This window comes from Ochotona curzoniae, unplaced genomic scaffold (genome assembly GCF_017591425.1).
Source record: "Ochotona curzoniae isolate NIBS_2020 unplaced genomic scaffold, NIBS_Ocur_1.0 scaffold_4506, whole genome shotgun sequence".
NCBI classification, from domain to species: Eukaryota; Metazoa; Chordata; class Mammalia; order Lagomorpha; family Ochotonidae; genus Ochotona; species Ochotona curzoniae.
Window position 1 is genome coordinate 12091806 of NW_024467119.1, and position 23138 is coordinate 12114943.

A 23138-nucleotide genomic window follows, 5' to 3' on the forward strand; every position below is an offset into this window, starting at 1 on the left:
CTCAAGTTAGAAACTTTACCTCGGCACTGCAATATGGAAAGTGAAGCATCCCAAAGTTATCTTAACAGCTGTACCATAATCACAAACCTTATCAAACCAAATGTTGTCCTTAAACATTGGATGCTTTTGTCACTTTCTTTTCAAGTCTCGCAAATGACTCATTTCTAGTAGAATTACTTAGGAACTCAATGTTTGTTAAAATGCAAGTAACAAATGCATTTTCCTTAGATCACACCTAAAATTTGCAGAAAAAAACAACAGTCAAAAGTCAAACACAAAACACTAATCTGGAGAAAACTTAAAACTTAGAATATTTCTTTAGTAAGAGTTTCATACATTGTGTCATGCTTTTTATGACACCGGAATTTTTTGACTGTCTTTTCCAAGAGAAGCAACATGAGATAAGTCTTTTATACTCTTCAGAAAAGAAATGATATGATTACAAATTAGTTTTGTAAGTCCTTATGTGTATCTTTTTTTAAAATCATATGTATCAGGCACCATTAGTAAACCATAGCTTATAAAAATCCCATTTTAGCAGGTGCTATTGTCTCTGGAATTGCTTTTGTTCATTTATGCTACCAAAGTTTCTTAGAAGGCAGATTAATTACAGGCTTTAATATGCACCTGTGTGAGAGCTAACTTGTAAGCAGCCTTTAAATTAAATTACAATTATTATCACTATGCAAAAACTGCATAAATGACTTTAAATGAAATTCTAATGCAACATTTGCTAAAACCACATCTGATATCCTGCATTAACTATAGTATTTTCTAATTTTAAAAATAATAATGTAGAAAATCTCCCATTATTGATTCATAGATCTCTTTTATAAGTTTTGATGTTCAAGATAATTGGGCTGACAGGTTTCAAATATTAACAAATATTGACAGAATATTTGCTACTTAAATTTGAACTTAAATATTTTGAAATATGATTTATTACTGGGAGTTTAATACTATTAATACAGGCATGGCACTGTAGCCTTGCAGCTAAAGTCCTTGTCTTACACATGCCAGGATCCCATATGGGTGCCGGTTTGTATCCCAGTGGCCCCACTTTCCATCCCAGATCCCTGCTTTGTGGCCTGGGACAGGAGTTTGGGATGCCCCAAAGCCTTGGGATCCTGCACCCAAATGGGAGACCCGGAAGAGGCTCCAGGCTCCTGGTTTCAGATTGCCTCAGCTTCATGGCAGCTTGGGGATTAAATCAATGTACGGAAGATCTTCCTCTCTGTTTCTCCCCCTCTGTGTATATTTGACTTTGCAATAAAAACACATAAATGTTTTAAAAATAACATTAATAGAAGATATGCAAATAAAGGCTAATACAATTTTATAAGTTGTGAATCTATCTAATAGTACTTTCACAGAAAAATAAGAATGCAATGTACTTTTTAAAAATAAAAAAATTATTTTATGTTCCTGTGTTAAGAAGTGATATTTCTTAAACTGAATTCTGTGCATGTAGCCTCTCCATGGGAGAACATGAGTCAGAGAACGGAGGCTGTTTAACACAGAAACTCTATTGAAAAGTGAGACACAGGTGATGAGCCTGATACACAAGTGATTCAGTTACAAGGAAGAGACTCCGTGCTATGCAAGGAAACAGGTCACAGTGCAGCCTGGCATTCGGTTCTTCCTTTTGTTTGGTTTCTTTTTCTCCCTGTCCACATGCTTTTGGTAAAAAAACAGTGAGATAAAATTTACTATTTTTGAAAAAAAATTATTCATGTATTTATCTATTTGAGCAGAATACAGAGAGAAGGAGAGACAAGGAGAGAATCTTTGAGCAGTTATTTCACTCTACGAACTGTTACAGTGGCCAAAGGTCGGCTTTGCCAGAATGAAGAGCCATGAGCAGCACCCTAGTCTCCCACAAAGGCCAAAGCCCAAATATGTCAGTATGAGCCTTTTCAATGACATTAGCAGCAAGTTGGATCTGAAACTGCTGGATCCCATGCCAGCACTCCAGTATAGGAAGCTGGTGGACAAGCAGGAATGACTCGCTGCGTCATGACACAAGATCCAGGATGAAGCATTTCAAACCAGCGTATATGTACTTTCACTATCAGAGCAAGACCCATTCCCCACCCTAGGGAAGTCTCCCTTCCGTAGTTTTATCCACTCGGAAGTTCTCTGAGCTGGTTTATCCACAAGTGAACAGCTTATAGCAAACACACCAACGCAGAACATCGTTTGTGATTATGTCATTGAACATGAGTCTGAGTCTATGCGTTTCTCTGAAGAAGTATAACCACACATGGTGTATTTTTCATTGTTAGATCTGTATTTTATTTTGCTTAATTTTGGTGAATGGTAATGTTAAAAATATGATAGACAGGGAAACCAAAGAAATTACAAAACAAAAATGATCGTAGGGAAGAGTAATTATGCGAATCAGACTCAAGATTCCACAATTTTTAAACAAGTAAGTGCAAGTTGAGATAACACCATTAACCTTGTATATCTCTCATGGTTTAAGGATTAAAGGAATGAAATACATATAAAACTCATAAATGCATATATTTGAATTGACTCAGGTCTTATAAAGTTTTATTTTAAATTTTAATATTTAACATTGCCCTCCTTTCTAATTAAAGTATTTGGAATATTCCAATAGGCTTTAATTGCTGTTTAGAAATGAAATGATTTGTATATTGCAATACAACTTTTCATTTAATCTTAGTTCAAAGTTTGCAGTCTCCTACAGAGAAAGGAAAGGGTTGGAATTTTTGAGTGCTCAGTGTGTTGGCAAGTTTGATTTTAATTGTGTGTCGTTAGGCACAGTTATTAATCAATACCTTTAAAGAACCTTTGATCATTTTCCAATTATGAAATCAGCAACAGTAAAAATAAAACAAAAATCCCAGAAAGCACCAGAAAATAATTGGAGGCCAATGTATATTTCTAAACAGCAACAACAACAAAGTGGGGGTGATTTCATCAGAAGCATGTGCTTGCATGTGCCTGTGATATCAGTAAGTGTAAGGCAGCTTTCAGGCATGTAGAAGAGTAGTCACTGCTCTAAATGGCCCGTTTTAAAGTAGACATGTTCAAAGGGCTCTCTAACTTAAAGTTTAGTTCAGTAACTAAATGAGAAAACAGGTGGAATTTTCATTATGACTAAAGTTGTTTTCACTCCCTCCTAAATGTGCAAACTCCTCAAAAGTAAGTGATTCAATAATTGCCCTTTTCTGTCTCATCACATGTGTGTTGCTATTCCATTTACATACCCAACAATGCACTGGGCATGAAATCTAGAAAGTGTAATAAATCTGCATAGCAATGCTATCTGGTTTCTATGTGTGACGACAGGATTAAACTCCTTTCCCAAACCATGTGACTTCTTGCCTCTCTCTATGCAGCTCTTGTCAGAGATTCATATATTTCTCATGGAATTTGATACGAACTGAATCTGACAACAGAACTGAATTATGGTTTTTATAACTCACTGGTGTCTCTAACCCTTACTCGAGATAAATGTCACTTTCTTAAATGTCACATACAAAATAAGTTTATAACTTAAGAATGTAAGTATTCTATTTGCAGGGGAGAAATATGAACCTTTGATCGATTCTCATGCCATATGTGATTTTAGGCCACAGTGTCTTTACCACAGCACTTTTACAACTAATAGTATGTACATACATATGTTTACTACATCTAAGTTTTTCATTAATAGTTGTTTTGTTTTCTATGTTATCTACTTATGGCATCCTAATCAAATGATGACATCTGAAACTCACAATGTTTGTTTTAACTTAATATTTTAATGTTCAGTGTTCTAAATTGACTCTAACAATTTCCTTCCGCTACTGCACCAGACACACACACACACAGTATATGTGTGTGTATATATATATATATATTACATATATATATATAATCGGTGTTGTGTTCAATGCAGTTTCAAAAAAAAAAAAAGAGCAACACCCCATAAGCTGAAATTCATTTGCCTGGATATGTGCCAAAGGAACACATAATTGAATGTGTGAGATTATTTGATCTGTTAATTTGCCAGCCTCTGCTTCCAACATCTACCCCTGGGCCCTGAAGCCAGGAGCTTAGAACTCAGTTTGATCTCCCAAGGCTGGCCAAGACCCGAAGACTTAAGCCGTTCCCTGATACCGCCAGAATGTACATTAGACTAAAGCTAAAAAGTAACAAGAAGGAGCATTTGAACATGAGTAACCTGATACAGGATAGAACGTTCTGTTGACCACCAGGCTAAACACTGGCATTCTAAAATGTAAAAATTACCTAAAAAATGTTTGCATTATAAATGTTCAGAATTCAAATATGCATTCTTTTTTACCCATTCTATATAATCCACTTGAATATATATATATTTCAAGATAGGAGCATTTTATATATAATAAGTATACATTTGAAATAGACAAAACATATTTTATCCAAAAAGTTAAAAAATGTTACTGAAATATTTGTTTATAATTTCATAATGGTAGTTGTGAATATTATTTGTGATAAATACGACAAATGAGTTATTAAAAATATTTTGTTTTAAGTTGGTAAAATTTTCACAAGAAATTGAACTAACAACAAGGCAAAACATTTCCAAATAGAATATTGAGCAATAAAGAAGAAGATATTATCAAAAGAATGAGTGAAATTCAAGTGCTTTAAATGTCACAACTTATATTGAGTTCTAATATATTGTCTTAAGAAAATGTAGTTATGAAATATAAAATTTGAAAATGTTATTCAAGAATCTACCTATTATAAATACATTCAAATGCTGTTTCCATTAATGATACTGTTAATTTCTATTTTTCATTACTTCATGTGAATTTCTGCAAGTTCTAATGTTCTGTATCTTTACTCAGCAAAATAATTGTTAATTATAAATTACTGGAACAATTATAATTGTTAATTATAAATTATAAATTACAATTAGCTAATTTTAACAATCTTTGATTTGATTAATTATAGGTTGTCTTTTTCTGATTTAATATCATTGATTTTCTTACAATATGAATGGAATTATTGCCGATTTCCTATGAAATGAACTGAATTTCTTCAGATAAAGTTGATGTTTCTTCTTTGCCCACAGAGACATCTGGATGCTCATCAGAAGTGTGAAAACTCCCACTAAAAACAGCAAACAAACAAAAAGAAACCAGAAAGTGTTTTTATTTTATCTTTCTTACTTATTTATGGTGCACATTTAAGTTAAAAATAACCAGCAACCATATAGTTCAACTAGTATTTCACACATTGTTAAATATGAAATAATATATGGTTAGTTTAAATGAAATGTATGTTTCTATATCATACTGTCACTATATATTTCAAAAGAATGTTTCAGTCTTTGAACTTTTTCACATGTCTCTCGCACTCCTCACACAGTAGGTCAGCTATTTAAATTACCGTTTACAGTTTTTCTTTCAAGAATAAGGAACGGATGGAATGACTTATATCTCTTTTGCTACACATGACTGTACCAGTCAAATTTCTGGAAGGTGATAAAATGTCAGTATTGCAGCTGAACTTTGCCATCTGCCAGCCCTTGGCAGGCCCTCCTGCACTGTGGGCTGCAGGCAAAGCAAGGTTCAGGGGCTGTGTGTCGTTGCTACATTACTGTCTTAGCCAAACGCTGCTGCTCACTACAGATGGTGGAACTCATGGTTAACTTGGTTAAGAAGCAGTGACATAAAGAAAAATATACATGGGAGTTTAATAAATGTTAATATTAAAAGATCAACCCGATTCTTAAAATGAAAGAATATATTTTTATCAGCACGTAAATGATGGTGTTGAGGTAACTTATTCTGATACACTATTTCACCTACAGGAATACTTACTGTAATTATCAAGAAAACTAGGTCTTACCTGGCAATGTTTGTGTCATGACTGTGAAACTAATCCATGATCCAATCTGTTATATTAAAACATAAGTGAACAGACAAGGTTGATCTACTGAAGAGATAGGCATGCATCAATTGCCAAGAAATAATTCTGTGTTTGTATTTGACTCTAAAATAAGCAACCTCAAGGTAACATCATATTGATAATGAAATGGAGGATATTGTTCTAATAACTCTGATATAATTAAAATTTTGAAATATTTCAAAATATTTTCTCTGAAGACTTCAAACCATTTTAAAATTCAGATTGGTTATACATAAATATTCCATTTTCATAACATTTGGTCGGAATGACCCATTTTCCTATGCCATAAGCCTTGATTAAATATGTGTATGTGCATATATATGAGCATATACACAAAATATAAGTCATTTTGTGTTTGTAGTTTAATTTTTCAGTGTTTTAATTTTTCATGATGCAGTCCCTTAGGCTGAGGGATTTCCCTTCCCACCCACCTCACCCATTATTTGACTCCACACTATCAGAGCAGTATAGTGCCTCAGCAACAGCCACAAGTGCAGCATTCTGCTCTTTACGTGTGACATTGGCATTGTAGGCAAAAACAATGGTAGAAAGTCCAGCATTCAATTGTCAATATATATTTAACAGCTTCACTGGGAGTCCCTCTTTTATTCAGAGGTAGAGATCAATAGGCACATAGATAAACATGTGCATACATATATTTATCTGGAAGAACTATTGAATGGAAATAAGTATACAGTGCAGAGGAACTATATCACAATATATGTTTATTGTTTATGCCTAACACTTAGGTGTATTATCATACCTACCAATTTGTTTTGCGTGTATACATATTTTGTAGGTGATCTAATAACTTTTCAATAAGTTGCAACAAAGTAGTGTACCTCATAAGTGTAGTTAGGACATGAAACCAGGAAAAACATCCATGTCAAGGGGTTATAATTCGGACTTGGGAAAGCAGCGTTATTTCCTTTAAGAAAGGAGAAGAAAATGTCAATGATGCTACACATTGCAAATTTGATCCAATGCTTATTATCTAATACTAAATTCCTAAGAACATTATATACCACATGAAATGTCATAGAACATTTATAGCAACCTATTTCACAAATTACTAGGAGGAAACCCAATTTCAAATGCTATGACCTTTGGACTCAATAGAGTAGCTGTCATTTTCTTACGGCATCTATAGTTATGCTGCCATAAAATTGAAAAATACAGAAATAAAATCAATTTGTAAGATCTTAAATAAAGCTATATACACATATTATAGTGTATCATAATAATTGCAGAAGTAATGAAATTATAAAATGCATTGTAACAATATCATACTTCTTGATATTTTCCCTTAATATCGAAAACTTACGCACTTGATGCAGGTTATTAAGTATCTCAAATCTCCTTTTGTATTACTTTAGTGCAAGTCTTAAGGGAATTTTACAAGGATATCATTTACATAAGAAAAGTGTTAAAGTATCTCATAAGAGGATTACACTGAACATGCATGAATTAATTCTGCCTCACAATCAGGTTTGTTATTTACAGCTTTCAAAATTCTTGGCATATTGTCATATGAATTTTGTTCATTATTTTTACCTTCCAAATTTTTTTCATTAGCCATTTTGGAAAATAAATGTTTAACAATCTCAAGCTGAACTTTGTGCTATGACATTTGGAAAAGTACACATGAACTGTTTCATTCTCCATAGCAAGATTTAATCAGATAACAAATCAACTAATTTCTTTCCATTATAACTCTAAAGTTATAACAAAATGTCAACTTTCTGTTTTTCACAGTTCTCTTGTTGAAATACCAAAATAAAAAGTATGTGAAGTATCATGCCAATTGTACGTCCTATTTTTTTTTCAAATGGGGATAGAAACATACGTTGTCAATATTACTGATCATATCAGTACACATATGTGAGTGCATGCATGCAGTGTCCACCTTACTGCAATCACTACTATGCAGATGTGGAAGATGCACGCAAGTGTTCTGTGCTAACTGAATCTTGTGAATGTTCAAGCCCTATAATGGTAGAAAGCAAAGACTCACAAATCCACATCTCTTCCAGATGCAAGCTCTAGACTAAACAACACAAATATCTTGTGTTGCCAAATTGTATAGAGGTACTGAATTAAATATATGTAGTTGCTACTAGCGGTAATGAGATAGACCCTGAGATGTTAGCAACTTGCTAGTTGTATTGCCCATGGTACATTTTCTCAACCTATTCTCAGGCTGAGACAATCCTGTTTAAGATCTTTCCCAACAATTCTCCTGGTATCTATGTAAACATTTGCATTACAACATAATTTATTTGAGGTTGCCTGTACCTGATAAAGGAAGTCAGATACTATATCCCAAAGGGGTATCACAAAACAGAACAACAAAACAATAAAGTATAGGAAAATTCACATCTGATTGGATTCTTAGTGTTCTTGGTAAGAATGGCAAAATGCCTTGTCCATGTTGTGGGGACAGTTTTGTTAGATAGCACACTAACAAATCCACTAACTAATCCAGTCAGATGTGAATTCTCCCATCATTTGTTGCTTCATGCTCTCAAGGACCTATGACACTTTTTGGGTGTAATCCTTGACTTCCTTTATCAGGTAAAGGAAGTTCCAGAAAGTGTAAAAAGCAAGAATTGTGGTGAGCTAGGCAGCTAGTTTAGGCTCACAAGCTTGGAAGTCACTCCCCTATCACCTGGGTGTTCCATCCTGCCCACTGTGACTCTCAACTATCACCTGTGAGGGGGCAATATTGCATTGTTGTGTAACCACTCTGCTTCACAAGCCCCTATAAAAGCTTATGTAAGAAAGGGGTCGTTCTCTTGGTGGTGTGCTTCTGTTGCTCTGGCACTCCAACTCTCGCCTCCCCATTACCCCTGAGAACAGGTATACCCTGAGCATGGCCCTTGTGTGTCTGTATTCCTCATCCTCGGTTCACTGCTTGGGTGGGGCATTGATGACAGCAATGCTAAGAAGCTTTGTATTTCTGGTTTGTGTGCTATCAGGAGTTCCAGGTGAGGTGAGGCCTAGCAGTGATGGAATGTGGGCAGAGAAGCCAGGGAAAGAAGAACGCCTGCAGCTTTGTAAGTGTGTCCAGGTTATTTGTTGCATGTCTCTTAGGATAACATATTGTTGGGGAAACTGGGACATAGGTCTTCAGCTTAACAGATGGACTTCAGGGTAATGACCATTTGTTCCTTTTGGGGTTACAGTTGATTGGATTGCCATATGGATTTGTGATTTCTAGTGAGGTCTGTTCTTAAGCTTGGTTAATAAAGTCTCCTTCATAAACCTTAGACATGCCTAGTGTGATCTCACTCATACCCCACAAAAGGATCATTTTTTTAAGTAAAAGATAATCTTTTGGAAAGATTTACAATGCCAGAACCTGAGAAAGAACACGGGGATACAGAACAAGGAGAGGAAGTCAGTGAAAGAGGCACTGTCTTCACCAGATTGCTTTTTTCTGTCCAGTGGAGCAGGTAGACAGTGAGTGGTGTCCCCTCAGGGGGAGGTGACTAGTAGCAATTGGAATCCATGGTTTCCTTTTCTTCATCAGGCTGAAGACAGTAGCAGGTACAGCATTTTATTGTCTTAAGCTGTAATCAGTGGCAAATTTGGAGGAAATTGAATGCAAGTCATGCAACAGTTAAATCTTAAGAGATCCAATCATTATCAAATCTTCCTCCAAAACAACTGCAACAAAATGTGTTGCAATTTGACTTGGATTAGAGGTAAACATAATGTCTGGTAGGGCTGCTGTTGTCAGAGAAGCATCTTATCATGCAGTTTGGAAATTTGCTTTAGGCCTTATAATTATGAATAAAAAGCCCAAACATTCAGAGCTCAAGGTACAAATTTCCAGTGGACTCAAATCTTAGTAGAAAATTTGGACCTTATAATCAAGTGGATTATAAATACTATAACTGTCATGGGGTAAAAAAGAAAAAAAAAAAGAAAGAAAAGAAAAAATGGTAGCATTATAGCAAGTCCCAAAGAACAGTCGCAGTATTGAATGCTGCATGGTTCATGCCATTTCTGGTGGAGAATTATTTCTCTTTTGAAAAAGTATATTCACAATGGCTCAGCTGGGTAATCTTTATCCTGCAAGTGCTGGGAACCTATATGGGTGCCATTTGTGTCCTGGCTACTCCACAACCCATCCAGCTCCTTGCTTGTGGCCTGGAAAAGCAATGGAGGAAAGCACCCAAGTGGGAGACTTGGATGAAGCTCTTAGCTCCTCACTTCATATCACTTCAACTCTATTTGTTGTGGCGATTTGGAAAGAGACCCAGTGGATGGACGATATTTCTCCCTGTATCTTCTCTTTGCTAACCTTGCTTTCCAATAAAAAAAAATAAATAAATAAATCTTTTAAAAAATGAAGTGAAAGTATCAAATTCTATTGAAGAACAGAAACCAGCTCTGGGGCTATCAACTGACCACGTTGATGCTGTATATTCAGTTGAGTTAAATTGGTTGTAGCAAACCTAAAACTTTAGGTGAAGAATTCACATTGTGGTATAGTGAGTAGAGCCATTGTCCTTGTCTTTGGCATCCCATGTGGGTTCACCTCATGTACCAGTTGCTCTGCCTTCACTCCAGTTCACATACCATAACTTGGGAAGACAATGGCCAATGTAATAGGGTCCCTGCCATCTGTGTGGGAGACCTGGATACGCTTTGTGGCTCCTGGAGCAACCTATTGGGTGAACCAATGAATGATCCATTGTGAAATGAAAGTGCTATATTGGGAGTCAAATATAAATTTGACAATAATCTTTAAGCAAACTGTATTAGCACTAATCCCATACACTCACGCCATGCACCAGCATGAAACCAGTGTGTTTCCTTTTGCTCAACATATCTGATCAACTTTTTTGAAGGCCAACTGACAAGGAAGGAAAAGCCATAGCTTGATTAAAGTGTGAGTTGTATACTGTGTAGATCCAGCTAAATGTGCTTGATGGCTGTATTGTGATGACATTAGAGATTTACACTCCTGAGTAATTATAATAAGTAGGGTAATATCTTAATGGCTAGTTTCTAGAGCTAAAAACCATTGTGTCTGAAGTCAAAATGTACGTAAAATAAAAGACATGGGTAAATGAACCAAAACAAACAAGGTGACTTTCTTGGTTTTAAGTGTGGCCATGAATATATGAGTAAATATAATGAATGAATATATTCCTGTTCCACATTGATGCTCAAAATCAAGCATGTGTAACAGAAACAGCAATAAACGTAATTTGATTTCATCAGCTTTACTTCTTATTCATTAGTTTATTCTTTCATCTTTTAAAGGAGTGCTTGGGATTTGTGTGGAGAGTGTGCACATGTATGCTTGCATTATTACAGAGAACTGATTATCCAGGAATATAATTTAGTTTAAGCATTTTTTACTTTACATGGAAAAATGTATGGTATACAACCTTACATGTTCTTGAATATTGAATAATCCCTATAAAAACTGTTGATGTTAGGTTTTTTAAACTGTATGTTTGCATTATTCATTTTAGAGAAGAAAAAGAGGCAAAGGAACCAACCTGTGTGATTTGGATGAGCCAACATTACATTGATGAAATGATTTCCAGCTTCACAAATCTGCAAAATATTTTGACATTTTTTATTATATCTGCATCCCTCAAAATATGTTCTTGAAAAATATAAAATGCAAATAATATGTTGATTATGAAGACCCAATGTACATTTTTACTCTAGTTATGAGGAGACAAAATTAGCAATGATGTATTTAGGATATACAGTAAATCAAATAATTAGTCTCATAATAATTTTACTCCATTTCATAATGAGATTCAATTTACCTGGTTAGGTAGTATTCATCATCTGAATTGCATTTGTTCCCATGGGCAACTTTTCTGGTCATAGAGAAAAACTTAAGGCTTTTCAGGGCAGACTTGCTTTTCAGAGTGTTAGATATAGAAAACACTAATTGCACTGAAACATATTTGGAGCTTCAGAAACTAGGCCATTATGACTTTTACAGAAAAATAATTATACTCAGAAATTATGAAACATGTTTCCAGTACAGAGATGCAAAATTTACTATCAATTTAATAGTCTCCTAATGAATTTTGAAATGTGGGTAAGACTAGTTATAACTCCCATCCGAAACACTGGTTTAGAACTCTGAGTGGATTCAATAAAGGTCTCCATACAACTGACTTAGGTAACTTCTCTGAATCAAGGCCGAAATTAGAAAATATCAGTTCATAAAGTTCAACATATGATTCTGCCACTGGTTCAACCTTAGAATTACACTTCTTGTTATGCACTGAAGTGTTTCTCCGCATAAAATGAACCTTTTTCCTAGATTGATTCTTGTGAAAATTGAATGCTTTTATTTGGCTTCTCAAAAGTTAGTAACACCACTTAATAAAATTAAGTTTAAGATAGTGGTTAGCACTCGGCTTAGTTTTATACTGCAGCTTTCATGTGACCCATTAGTAAAAAAAATGACCGGAACACCATACACAAGTGTACAGAAGGAACACAGCAAAAATCTTAAAAAAGAAACCATAGTTTCAATGTATTAAGAAAGAAATCATATCTAAAGCTGCAAAGAAGTGGTGGCACCATTTTTGTCATTACAATATTGCAACAAATAAATTTTAAAATGTCTGTCTAATACTCAAAAAAAAAACTTCAGCAATTCTAATTTTTCATGCAGCTTAACTGAAAAACACCCATCTTTCTAAACACACACAGACACACACACACACACACACACACACACATTAAGTAACCCACAGTCATTGTCTAAACTGCTTTTGTTTCTAGAACCAGAAAGCCTTAGGCCGGTTCTAACTCAGTGGGTGAAGCCAGCATTTCCATCTTGTTTGCAGTCAAGATAGTTGGGAAAGAAGCACACTATGTCTCTTGTCTTATGATGCTCCCAGCTGTGCTTGTTGTGGCTTTTTGGGGACTGAACCAGTGGATGCAAGACCTCTCTCACTTTTTCCTGTTTATTCCTTTCTTTCTGTAACTGTGACTTTCAAACAAAATAGATGTTAAAACAACAACAAAAAGAACAAGATGGCCTAGATTTTAAAAATAACATGTAGTAATTGAAAAACAATATAAATGTATTTAACATAGTAAATTGAACATTTAAAAATTCAACATGTGCACCATGGGATGGCAGAATTGACTAGTCCTCCCCTTGCAAGCACAGGGCTCCCATCAGGGTGTCAGTTCATGTCCTGGCTGCTCCACATTCTAACCAGCCCCTTGCTTGTGGCGGAGGAGAATGATCCAAAGTTTGTGACCCTGTACTTACATGGGAAATCTGGAAAAAGCTCCTGGCTCCTGGTTTCTAATCAGCTCTAGCCTTTGCAACCAATAGATGGATAATCTGTCTCTCCTCTCTCTAAATCTGAACTTCCAATAAAAATTTAAAAATTTTTAATAAGAAATTCAGCATATAAAAATAATGTTTTGTGTTTAATCACCACAATTAGAAGAATCGTTAGGTACAATCCTTTTGAATAAATATGAATAGGGGATAATGGGCTTTCAATTTATTCATTTGTATTTGGAGATTTTTATGTGGCATCAGGTAAATTAAAATATTCATTTGTGTTTATTTCATGGCATCAGGTACAAGCTTTATTACTCATTGTTACTAACATCCATTTGAATAATAACACAATTTTAATGATTCAATCGTTTATTCAGTTATTATGTGGACAAATGTGAAGTATTTAATTGCCTAGCAAAATAGTTCAAAAAAGAAAATTGCTCTTATATTTGTAATCAGCATTGTTACACATTTAACAATACACTGTGGGTGTGTGTGTCATGTTAATAAACCACAAGAACACTGACTAATCTATTTAACAGTCACACCAGGAACAGCATTCGCTGTTACACCTTTTATCAAATGTTACACATTTTTATCAAAGTTTCTTCCTTAAGTCTCAGGGTACCCAAACTGAAAGACATGACTGGATTAAGTAGGATTGGTTTTAGTCCTTAAAGACACTCGGTGTTCACAGCTAGGAGTTTTACACCAGGCAGTGTACAGTTATCCTGGGCATATACCAAAATTCAGTGATGAACAATTAAGTATCAGCCGGTGATGCACAACCACACACTCTCATTATTTGAACATTGCTCTTCTTCACAAAATATGTCATGTCAACCATCTCCTCCATAAATAATGAAATTAATGAGATTAACAAAACATGTGAGATTTGTAGGTATAGTCAGGCTATATCAATTTCTTTTAGAAACAGTTTAGATTTCCATAGTAGCAGCCATTTAATCCTTATTGTATGGTCTGAAATTTGTACAGGAATGAAAACTATCTCTACATATAACTGTTCTCACAGTTCCATGTACATGTTTGTTACAATCATCATTACGAACTTTTTGCAGATGCAATATCTTCTGAGAAATGAGCAAGAAATGAGGAATCGTGATTGAATTAAATATAAAATCTAATAAAATAATTCTGAGCCTCATACTTTGTTTTGAGTTTCAGCTAGTTTTATTTCTCTGTTTATTTTAATAATAGCAAATAACAAGATCAGTGATAGAAACATTGGTATAGCATCCAATGTGAGCCACAAATAATAAATTTACCAATTATGTGTTTTACATACATAAACACATACACGTATATGCATGTGCATACACAACCAATTTTATACGATAGTACTTCAAATGTCATAAGATACTTTGAAAAAAATAGACATTTTGTTGTGAAAAACATTTTTTGGAAACTATGTGTACCTATTCTGTAATTGAACCAGTTTCCTGTAGCTAACATCCCAATGTTTATCTTGGAAAGTGTAATGTATCTTGTTAATATTGACCATTATTAAGAAGTAAATACAAAATTTATGCCAAAGTAGTCTTTGGACATTTTTCCCTTAGAGGTTTTCATGATGGTATTGGTGTGGATAATAGGGAAGATTCGCTGAGAATAAATTTTCAAGTATTTACCATACTTCAATAAATTCTAGTCAGCCTTTATATATGACTATAGTATTTTGCTTGCTTAGAAGCAAAAAGATAATAACTTGATTATATGAAGCTAGTTTTTTCCATTTATAGCACAATGTGCTTTTATACCAAAATAGATATGTATTCAAATTCAATCAGATTTATATTCTTAAAAAAAAAGAAAAAAAGATTTATATTCTTATGTTCAAAACTGGAGAACAAATAATGTGCTTACTATGATACATACCAGAAAGTTGATAGCAGAAACTGCTATTTGCCTGTTTCCAAATGCTAGAGAATAAAGTAAGATGTTAAACCAAACCCCACACACAGGATTATCACACGACATATAAAACAAAGAATAGTTTCTGACAGTTGAATGGAATTTAGTAGTTTCTGAGAATTCATATAGTTCAAAGTAATGTATAAACGTATAGCTGTTAGAACCTTCTTCATAGAGCAACACTTTATGGTAAATGGTGAACAATGTCACTGGAATATATCTTTGTATGCATCTTTCAATAAAATTTTACTTTAGGGGGCAAGGCACAGTATTCTAGTGACTAAAGTCCTCGCCTTGAACGCTCTGAGATCTCATATGGGCACTGGTTCTAATCCCAGCAACCGTACTTCCCATCCAGCTTCCTGCTTGTGGCCTGGAAAACACTGGAGGATGGCCCAAAACCTTGGGACTCTGCACCCACGTGGGACACCCTAAAGAAATTCCGGGCTCCTGGCTTCAGATTGGAGCAGTACCAGAGGTTGCAGTCACTTGGGGAGTGAATCAGTGCAGAGAAGATCTTCCTTCCTGTGTCTCCTTTCTGTTTATCGGACTTTGCAATAAAAAATTCTAAAAAATACATCTTAAAAAAGAAATAAAGTACAACAAATGAAATCTTATGATATATGCGTTAGGCACACTTATCTGAGGCCTTTTTTTCTTTCTAAATTTGAGGGTAAAAAATACAGTTTGTAACATTCCTGATTTGTGGATAAGGTGCCACTTATGACCCATTTTTGCACAATGAAGTAACAAATGTGTGGGGTTCTAGACAGGAGCCATAAAGCACAGAAAGATGCTCTGTACATGATTTAGAAATTATTACAACACGGGATGACGTGCCTTCTAACAAGGCATTTTAAAAGAATGACATTCTTTTGTAATGTAAAGCCTAATAATCGGTTTAAACTATCATAATTCAAAGAGAGCTTTTTTTTGTTAATCCTGCTACTAAACAAGATGCCTACATTACGATCTAAACAAAAGCTAACTCATAAGGGATCAAGTAACTCAACCCAAGAACTGAAATTATGAAATAACTAGATGACAACATAGGGTAAATGCTGCAAGACATTGATTCTGGCAAAGAATTCTTGGGTTATACAGCACATATTCATGGGGTACATGTACGCATGTGTTAACGTCCAACCAGGTTAATTGCAATTATCGTTCCTTGCAGGTAGCACTGCCTTGAAGTGAAAGCTTACAACAAGCAAACTTTCAGGATTTTTTAAAATAAGGAATATACAGTATATTAACATTATTTATAGTAAGAACCCCATAAATTGTTACTCAGATCCACCTGTAACTTGGTACTCGTCAATCATTTATTATTTGTTTTGTGATTTGGCCCCATACCGTCTGGTAACTACCTTGAAAATTTCGATTTTGATTAAATCGTCTATTTGTTCGATTCCACACACAAGTGAGATAATGTGTAGCTTTTTTCATACTGCTTAATGGCCTCCAATTGCACCTGTAGTATTTCAAATCACAAGATTATTTGGTTTTTGTTGCTGAATATTATTTTGTTTAGTACATGATGGTTGCAACGGTGACCAGAGGAGAGAGAAGTCGGCTTCGAGCCGGATGTGTCACTCTGACCACAGGCTACAACCCGGAAGGGACAGCGGAATTCTGGGGCAAGCCTCAGACAACGGGGTCACTGCTATACCAACGACGGACACGTCCATTTTCCTCAACAAGTAAGGGCTGAAGCAACCCTCACTTCAGCTTCCGTGTCAAGGGGTTTAGAATTCCTTTGCATGTCTCGTCCTGGCTCTTCTTCCTCTGAAGCTCCCCGCATCCTGTCTTTCTGCTGCCCAGGGAAGGGAAGCCCATGACCACAATTCCCTGGAATAAAGGCCATCTAAATTATTTTCCATATGTGGCTGATATGTTCCTTCCCTGATGGCCAGCAAATCTTATTGTACATATACAAATTATTTTCTTAATGCTGTTACCATTTCTGGATGGCTGTGAGTACGCTTGCAATATCTTGGGGAGGATGGGATGGCTATCTGTCATTTATTTTCCAACCTACAAGGATCCAGTTGCTTCTTTCTCCATATCTAAGCCAGCAGTTGTGATTTTCTGCTTCTGGCAACAGTCAAGTTTAACTGAATAGGGAATATCACAGAGTGTTTTTGACTTGCATTTACCTAATCATTATGAATGTCAAGATTTTTTTTTCATGAATTGCTGGCCTTTTGTATCTTTCAAAAATAATACCTGTTAAGACATACCCCTCAGTGCTGATTGGATTAGTTGTGGTGACGTCATTTGAATTTCCAGCATATTTTGGGTATTTACACCTCTTTAAAAGCGGAGTTTCTCCATTTGTTGCTGCGTTGTGTAGACTGTCTGTTCAGACTCTTTATTGACTGGGTACGTGAATGTTGTTTAATTTGATGCAATCTTACCACATCCTGATTTCCTGTGATTTGGGGTTTTGAATCAGAAAATGTTTGCTGTTCCCAATACCCGGAAGCATTGTTCTTATGTAATCACCTAGTAAGTTCAAAGGTTCAGATACCTACAACATTAGGATAGTCAATGTGCTTGAAATTATATTCCATACATTGAGAAATATGTTAGTTTATTTCATCTGTATTTACATATGTAGTTTTTATTTCTAACATCATTATGCATATGCAGCGATTTTTTAGAAAAAAAAAGACTAAAATCACTATTCTTTACCCAAGTATACATTTAGCACCTTTGGTACCACTAATTTGCTGCAGATGTACATCGTTATTTCAAGGGCTTCTGTTCCCTTCTGTTGGTTTCTGCACTTGCTTTAGTGTTAACAGCACATTGTTTTAATTACTGTAATACTGCAATCTATTTTTAAAGTCATGTAGTGTAATATCTCTTGATTCACACTTTATGCTCAATCTACTTGAGTTTAGGCTATCTTGTGATTCATCACAAATTATAGCAGTTTTTGTTTTGTGCTATTTTTTTTAATTCTGTGAAAAATATGCTTAGCATTATAAACTTATGAACTTATAAACATTTTTGGGAGCTATGTACATTTTAATGATATTGATTTTTCCAACCCATGATCAGGGGATGTACTTCTATTTAATTTTTGTTATCCTTAATTTCTTCCATCAATAATTTACAATTCTTATTGCAAAGATAATGCATTTCTTTGGTGAGATGTATTCAAGGTTTTATTTTTGTTGCTACTGGGAGTTGTGTTCTTAATCTAGCATTCAGATGATTTACTGCTGGTGAATAGCGTTATTACTGATTTGTATATATTTACGCTGTAAATTACAACCCACTGAATTTATTACTTATAATAGCTTTTTCTTAGAGTCTTTGGGGTTTTCTGTTTAAATGTATGCTACCTTCAAACAATGATAACTTGATTTCCTTCTTTCCAGATGAGATGCCGTTTACTGCTTTCTCTCGCTGGGTATTTCCCAGTGGGCTTCCCGGTGTTTTATCGAATGAAAATGCTGATAGTTGTCATTCTTGTTTCATGCCAGAAAACACTTAAAATTTCTCTCACATCATATGAGACAAGCTATTGGTTTGCTCTATGGAGTCTTTGCTGTATTAAAATATATTCTTTCCACACAATAATTTCTTCTGAGTTTTTAATCATGCAAGAATATTTAATTTCATCAAATATTTTCAGCTACAATGTTAAATAATTATATAATCATTTTCAACATCATTCTATTGATGATGTGTGTTTGAGTCATCGAGTTGCATGTAAGTTGCACATTAAGTCATTCTTAAATTCCAACTGATTATGTGGGTTGATATTTTTAAAGTGTTGTTTAATCTAAATTGCTCATATTTTGTTAGGGTTTGTCTTCTTGTAAGTTCCTCGAAGACAACGGTCTGTAATTTTCTCCATTGTTGCTGGGTTATGGTCTTGTTTTGGTATCAAAACAATGCTGGTCTCAATTAATTAAATTGTATGCATCCCTTCTCATTCTATACTCTGGAAAAAAAAATGGATGTTCAGTCTGTAGTTTTGCTTACATGTTTGGAAAATTTAGCGGTTAAGCTACCTGTTTCTAGGCATCTTTAGCCACTATGTGCTTCACAAACAGAGATGAAGAGCTCATTGTAATTTTAGACTTGCTGCAACTACAATTAACATAGCCTAGCAACCAAAATTTCAACCATGGTATCCAGAGCTGGTATTTTTATATTCAATTAAAATAACTAAAATCTTTATGCATCAATCATGCAAATCAATGTTGTCTATGCAAAAAAAAAATCAAAGTTAACATTATATGCTCCGTACACTTTCAAGGAAATTTTTTTTTGTTTGAAAAATCTATTTTTATTGGAACAAATGACTTGCAGAGAGAAAAAGAGGCAGGGTTGAAGGAGAGATCACCCATCTGCTCTCTTCTCAAATGTCCACAAGGGCCTGTCAGGGCTGAGCAGATCTGAAGCCAGGAGCCAGGAGTTTTGCTCTGAGTGTCTTATGTGGGGGTATTGTCCCAAGGCTTTGGACCATTCTCTGTTGCTTTCCCAAGCCCTAAGTAGGGAACTGCATTGGAAGTCGAGTACCTGCACTTCATGGTATGTCAGTGTTCTGAGAGGAATTTGCAGTTGAGCCCACCTAACTGACCCAGGAATTTTGTTTCTACTTCAACCATTTTCGTTTTAAAGGTCTTGATCACATTGCCATTTTTAGAGTCTGATTTTTTTAAAATCCAATTTTCAAACGTCTGATCAATTGACAATGTTATTTCTCATAAAAGAAAGCATGGGTTTTCAGTTTGATAATTGCTATGCTTAGAGTAAGTGTTGCTTATATACTAACAAAATCACGCCCCAATTTTATTATGCACACAAATGTCAGTATAGCTTTTTCCATAAACTTCTCTTCCCGAGAAGAGAAAATGTATGCCACTTAATGTTGTAAAGTTGGTAAAAACATTTTACAGTACAATATTTTTCTGAAACAGAGAAATTTCTGTTCAAGCAGTTAGTTGTCACTACTGAGTAAACATTCTGGACTCTTTAAGTTTGGAAGAAGCATTGTTTTGAAAATTAATTCCTTAGTTCATTGACCAAATGAAATCCTTGACTTACCTCAATCCAGAGCTGCAAAATTGTAGTTCTATCATGGCAAATTAAACAAATTTATTCCTAAAGACTTGACCAAAAGCTTGAATGAACTTTTCAATCCCATCAATCTTAAATTTTAAAGAGCCAGAAATCACCATGAAAACAGTTTTAACTGATTTGAAAGAGAAAAAAGCACCTTCATTATCTTGTGCAATGTCTGATTTGTGGGCTGCAGTAAAACTGAGAATGAGAGCAGCCACGTGAAATGAAGCAGTACCCCAGACTGATTAGGCTTTCTGACTCAAGGTTAGAGTCTGGATAGTTATTATTTCCACGCAACTGCTCATTTGAGTGAAGCAGGACTAAGACATTTAGTAAATCAATTTACAATTGAAACGGATACATCATGGAAGCAAAGGAGTTTCTATTTTTCATTGAATAGTACCTGACAGTATTACTGTTTATTATCTGTTTGCTAACTCTACGGTCCTTGTTTGTAATGATTATATAGCTATACCGCCTAGAACTTATCCTTTCTAATCTTACCATGTGACCATTTTAAAGTTTTCATCAGGTAATATTTTTCCTGGAATTTCTGTTCAGAAAAAATGAATCAAAATTTCTAAATCACAGTTAGTCTTTTAAGTATGCACAACAATTTCTTAGAGAAAACTACAAAAAAAGTTTAAAGTTATTTTTATATATTTATTAATTTAAATATGGTGTCTATCATTCCTGTATGGTTGACAACACATCTGATGTTCTTAATTAGATCTGAGTTAGAAAGGAAAAATTCCTACTTACATGGTGGTGTATATCGTGGGTGATTTATGTAGTATGCAATCCAAGATGTGAATCCCCAATAAAATGCACAGCCCTCCAGATAAAACAAAACACACAAAAAATGGGAAATGGCAATACAAATAACAATTTTATTTACTGTGGCGTTTTCTATGAAAACTTGTATAAGTTGTCTAAGATAGATAGGCAGAATCCTTCTAGAAAAGTGGCATTTTAAAGGGCTCTTTTCAGATCATTAGTGAGACGCATTTGATCTTTGCAATATAAGTCAAATATAATAACATATCTTAGAGAATTTTGTAAACGATGATTTTTTTTCTATGAAATAGAACTGAAATAGTAAAATAATAAACCCACTAATGTGCAAATACAGTATTAACACTTTTCTTGTCAGTAAAGAGAGTTATGGATTATTTCAGCACTATGAGTAGCAAAACCCAGCCTTGGATCTCAGCTCTGGTGGTGTAGCTAGTTAGGGTAGTAAACAAGTGGCTAAAAACTTTTCTGCCTTTATTCTCTTTGCAAAATCTACATTTCATACAAAAATAAATGAATCCTCCTTTTAAATCACATGTCCTGAGTTTTACTGTCTTAAACTACCATGCTGTGCTTGCTCCAGCAGTACATACACTAAACTATGATGACTCTGTACTAAGTAATACATTTTACTATTTCTTTCCAAAAAAAAGAATGTCTGAATGATCTTGTAACTTAGTATTCTAAAGTTTGCTGTTTTTTTAAATCAAACTTACAATAATAAAATAACTGTCATGTAGACATTTTTAGAAAATAGGTATTTCCCAAAACAAGGGAATGGTTTATAAGAACATAACTTCTTTTGACAATGAATCTTAAAAAGAAAACAAAATGAATTAAATTTAAAATTACATTTTTAAAAATGAAATGTGATGCTGCCATTTATAGATGTGCTTGATTGTTGTGTGATGTTGGATAATGTTTACATTCACCATTGCGAATAACCAACACAATGACTGAATAAACCAAGACTTGGTGCTTTGGGGTACAAGCGAGATCGTGCCAGAAATGTCTACGGTTTATTAAGGAGTCTTTATTAACCAAGCTTAGTGATAATAGAGCATACTAGAAATAGCAATTCACAAGTCCATATGGCAATCCAACCAATCATAATCCAACCAAACATAATCCAAAAAGGAACAAATGGTCATTATCCTTAAGTCCATCCATTAAGCTGAAGACCTATGTCCCAGCTTCCTCAACAATATGTTATCCTAAGAGACATGCAATGAATAACCTGGACACACTTACAAAGCTGCAGACATTCACCATTCCCTGGCTTCTCTGCCAACATTCCACTACTGCTAGGCCTCACCTCTCCTGGACCTCTTGATAGTACACAAACCAGATACAACATTACTATATCTATTGTCCAATCTGAGCAGAACATAGGGACCATGCTCAGGGGATTACCTGTCCTGGGTCATCAGAGAGTCAAGGTGCCAGAGTAACAGAAACACCTGACTAGAAAGAGAGAGAGCCCCTGCTTCACGGGCCTTTTAAAGGGGCTTGTGAGGGGAGTCGCTACACAATGATGCAATACCGTACTGTCTTATTTGATAGGTGAGTCACAGGTGGGCAGGAGCGAATACCTTGTGTTGTGGGCTAAGGAATTGATTAGTGCTCATCGGGATGGGCAGGAGCAGAAACTGGGCTTATAGCTAAAACCCCCTAGACTTATTGGACTCATCTGGTTAAATTAGGACGTGGGAGGTTTGGTTGAGGATGGAATTAACATTCCATTGCTGTTAGGACCCACCTTCAGGACAGAGGGTAGGGGACACAGCTAAATTTCATTTGCCAACTGTAAATAGGTGCTGACTGTCACTGACTGCACCCTATAACATTAGAAATCTTTTTATTATTTTTTTAATTTAATGAAAGATTTTAATCATACACAGATGATTGCACGTTGCAATGCCCATTTGTGAAATGCTTCCTTTTAATGTGGAAATTAGGAATATGGATTAAGAAGACCTATCCCTCAAATCAAGAATTTCCTAGAACTGGCAAGGTTGTCCTCATACCTTTGATTATCATAAAGAGTTCTGTTGGTTAAAGGCAGTTTCAGTGAGATAATTTACCAAGAAAAAAGAAATTCAGAAGCAAATTTTTA

General features: G+C 34.9%; 1 protein-coding gene across 1 annotated transcript in view; it reads right to left on the reverse strand.

Moving 5' to 3' along the window:
* Window positions 1-4919: 4919 nt before the first annotated feature.
* The window catches only part of TECRL (trans-2,3-enoyl-CoA reductase like), a 63236-nt gene continuing 45017 nt past the window's right edge, over window positions 4920-23138 (reverse strand). Inside the window, exons 7-12 of the mRNA XM_040967106.1 lie at window positions 20990-21062; window positions 15104-15147; window positions 11433-11490; window positions 6756-6841; window positions 5854-5899; window positions 4920-5112 (exon numbers count right to left, since the gene is read on the reverse strand). Of these exons, the coding sequence (XP_040823040.1) occupies window positions 4988-5112; window positions 5854-5899; window positions 6756-6841; window positions 11433-11490; window positions 15104-15147; window positions 20990-21062 (432 nt within the window). The 3' untranslated portion in view covers window positions 4920-4987. The remainder of the gene's footprint in view (window positions 5113-5853; window positions 5900-6755; window positions 6842-11432; window positions 11491-15103; window positions 15148-20989; window positions 21063-23138) is intronic.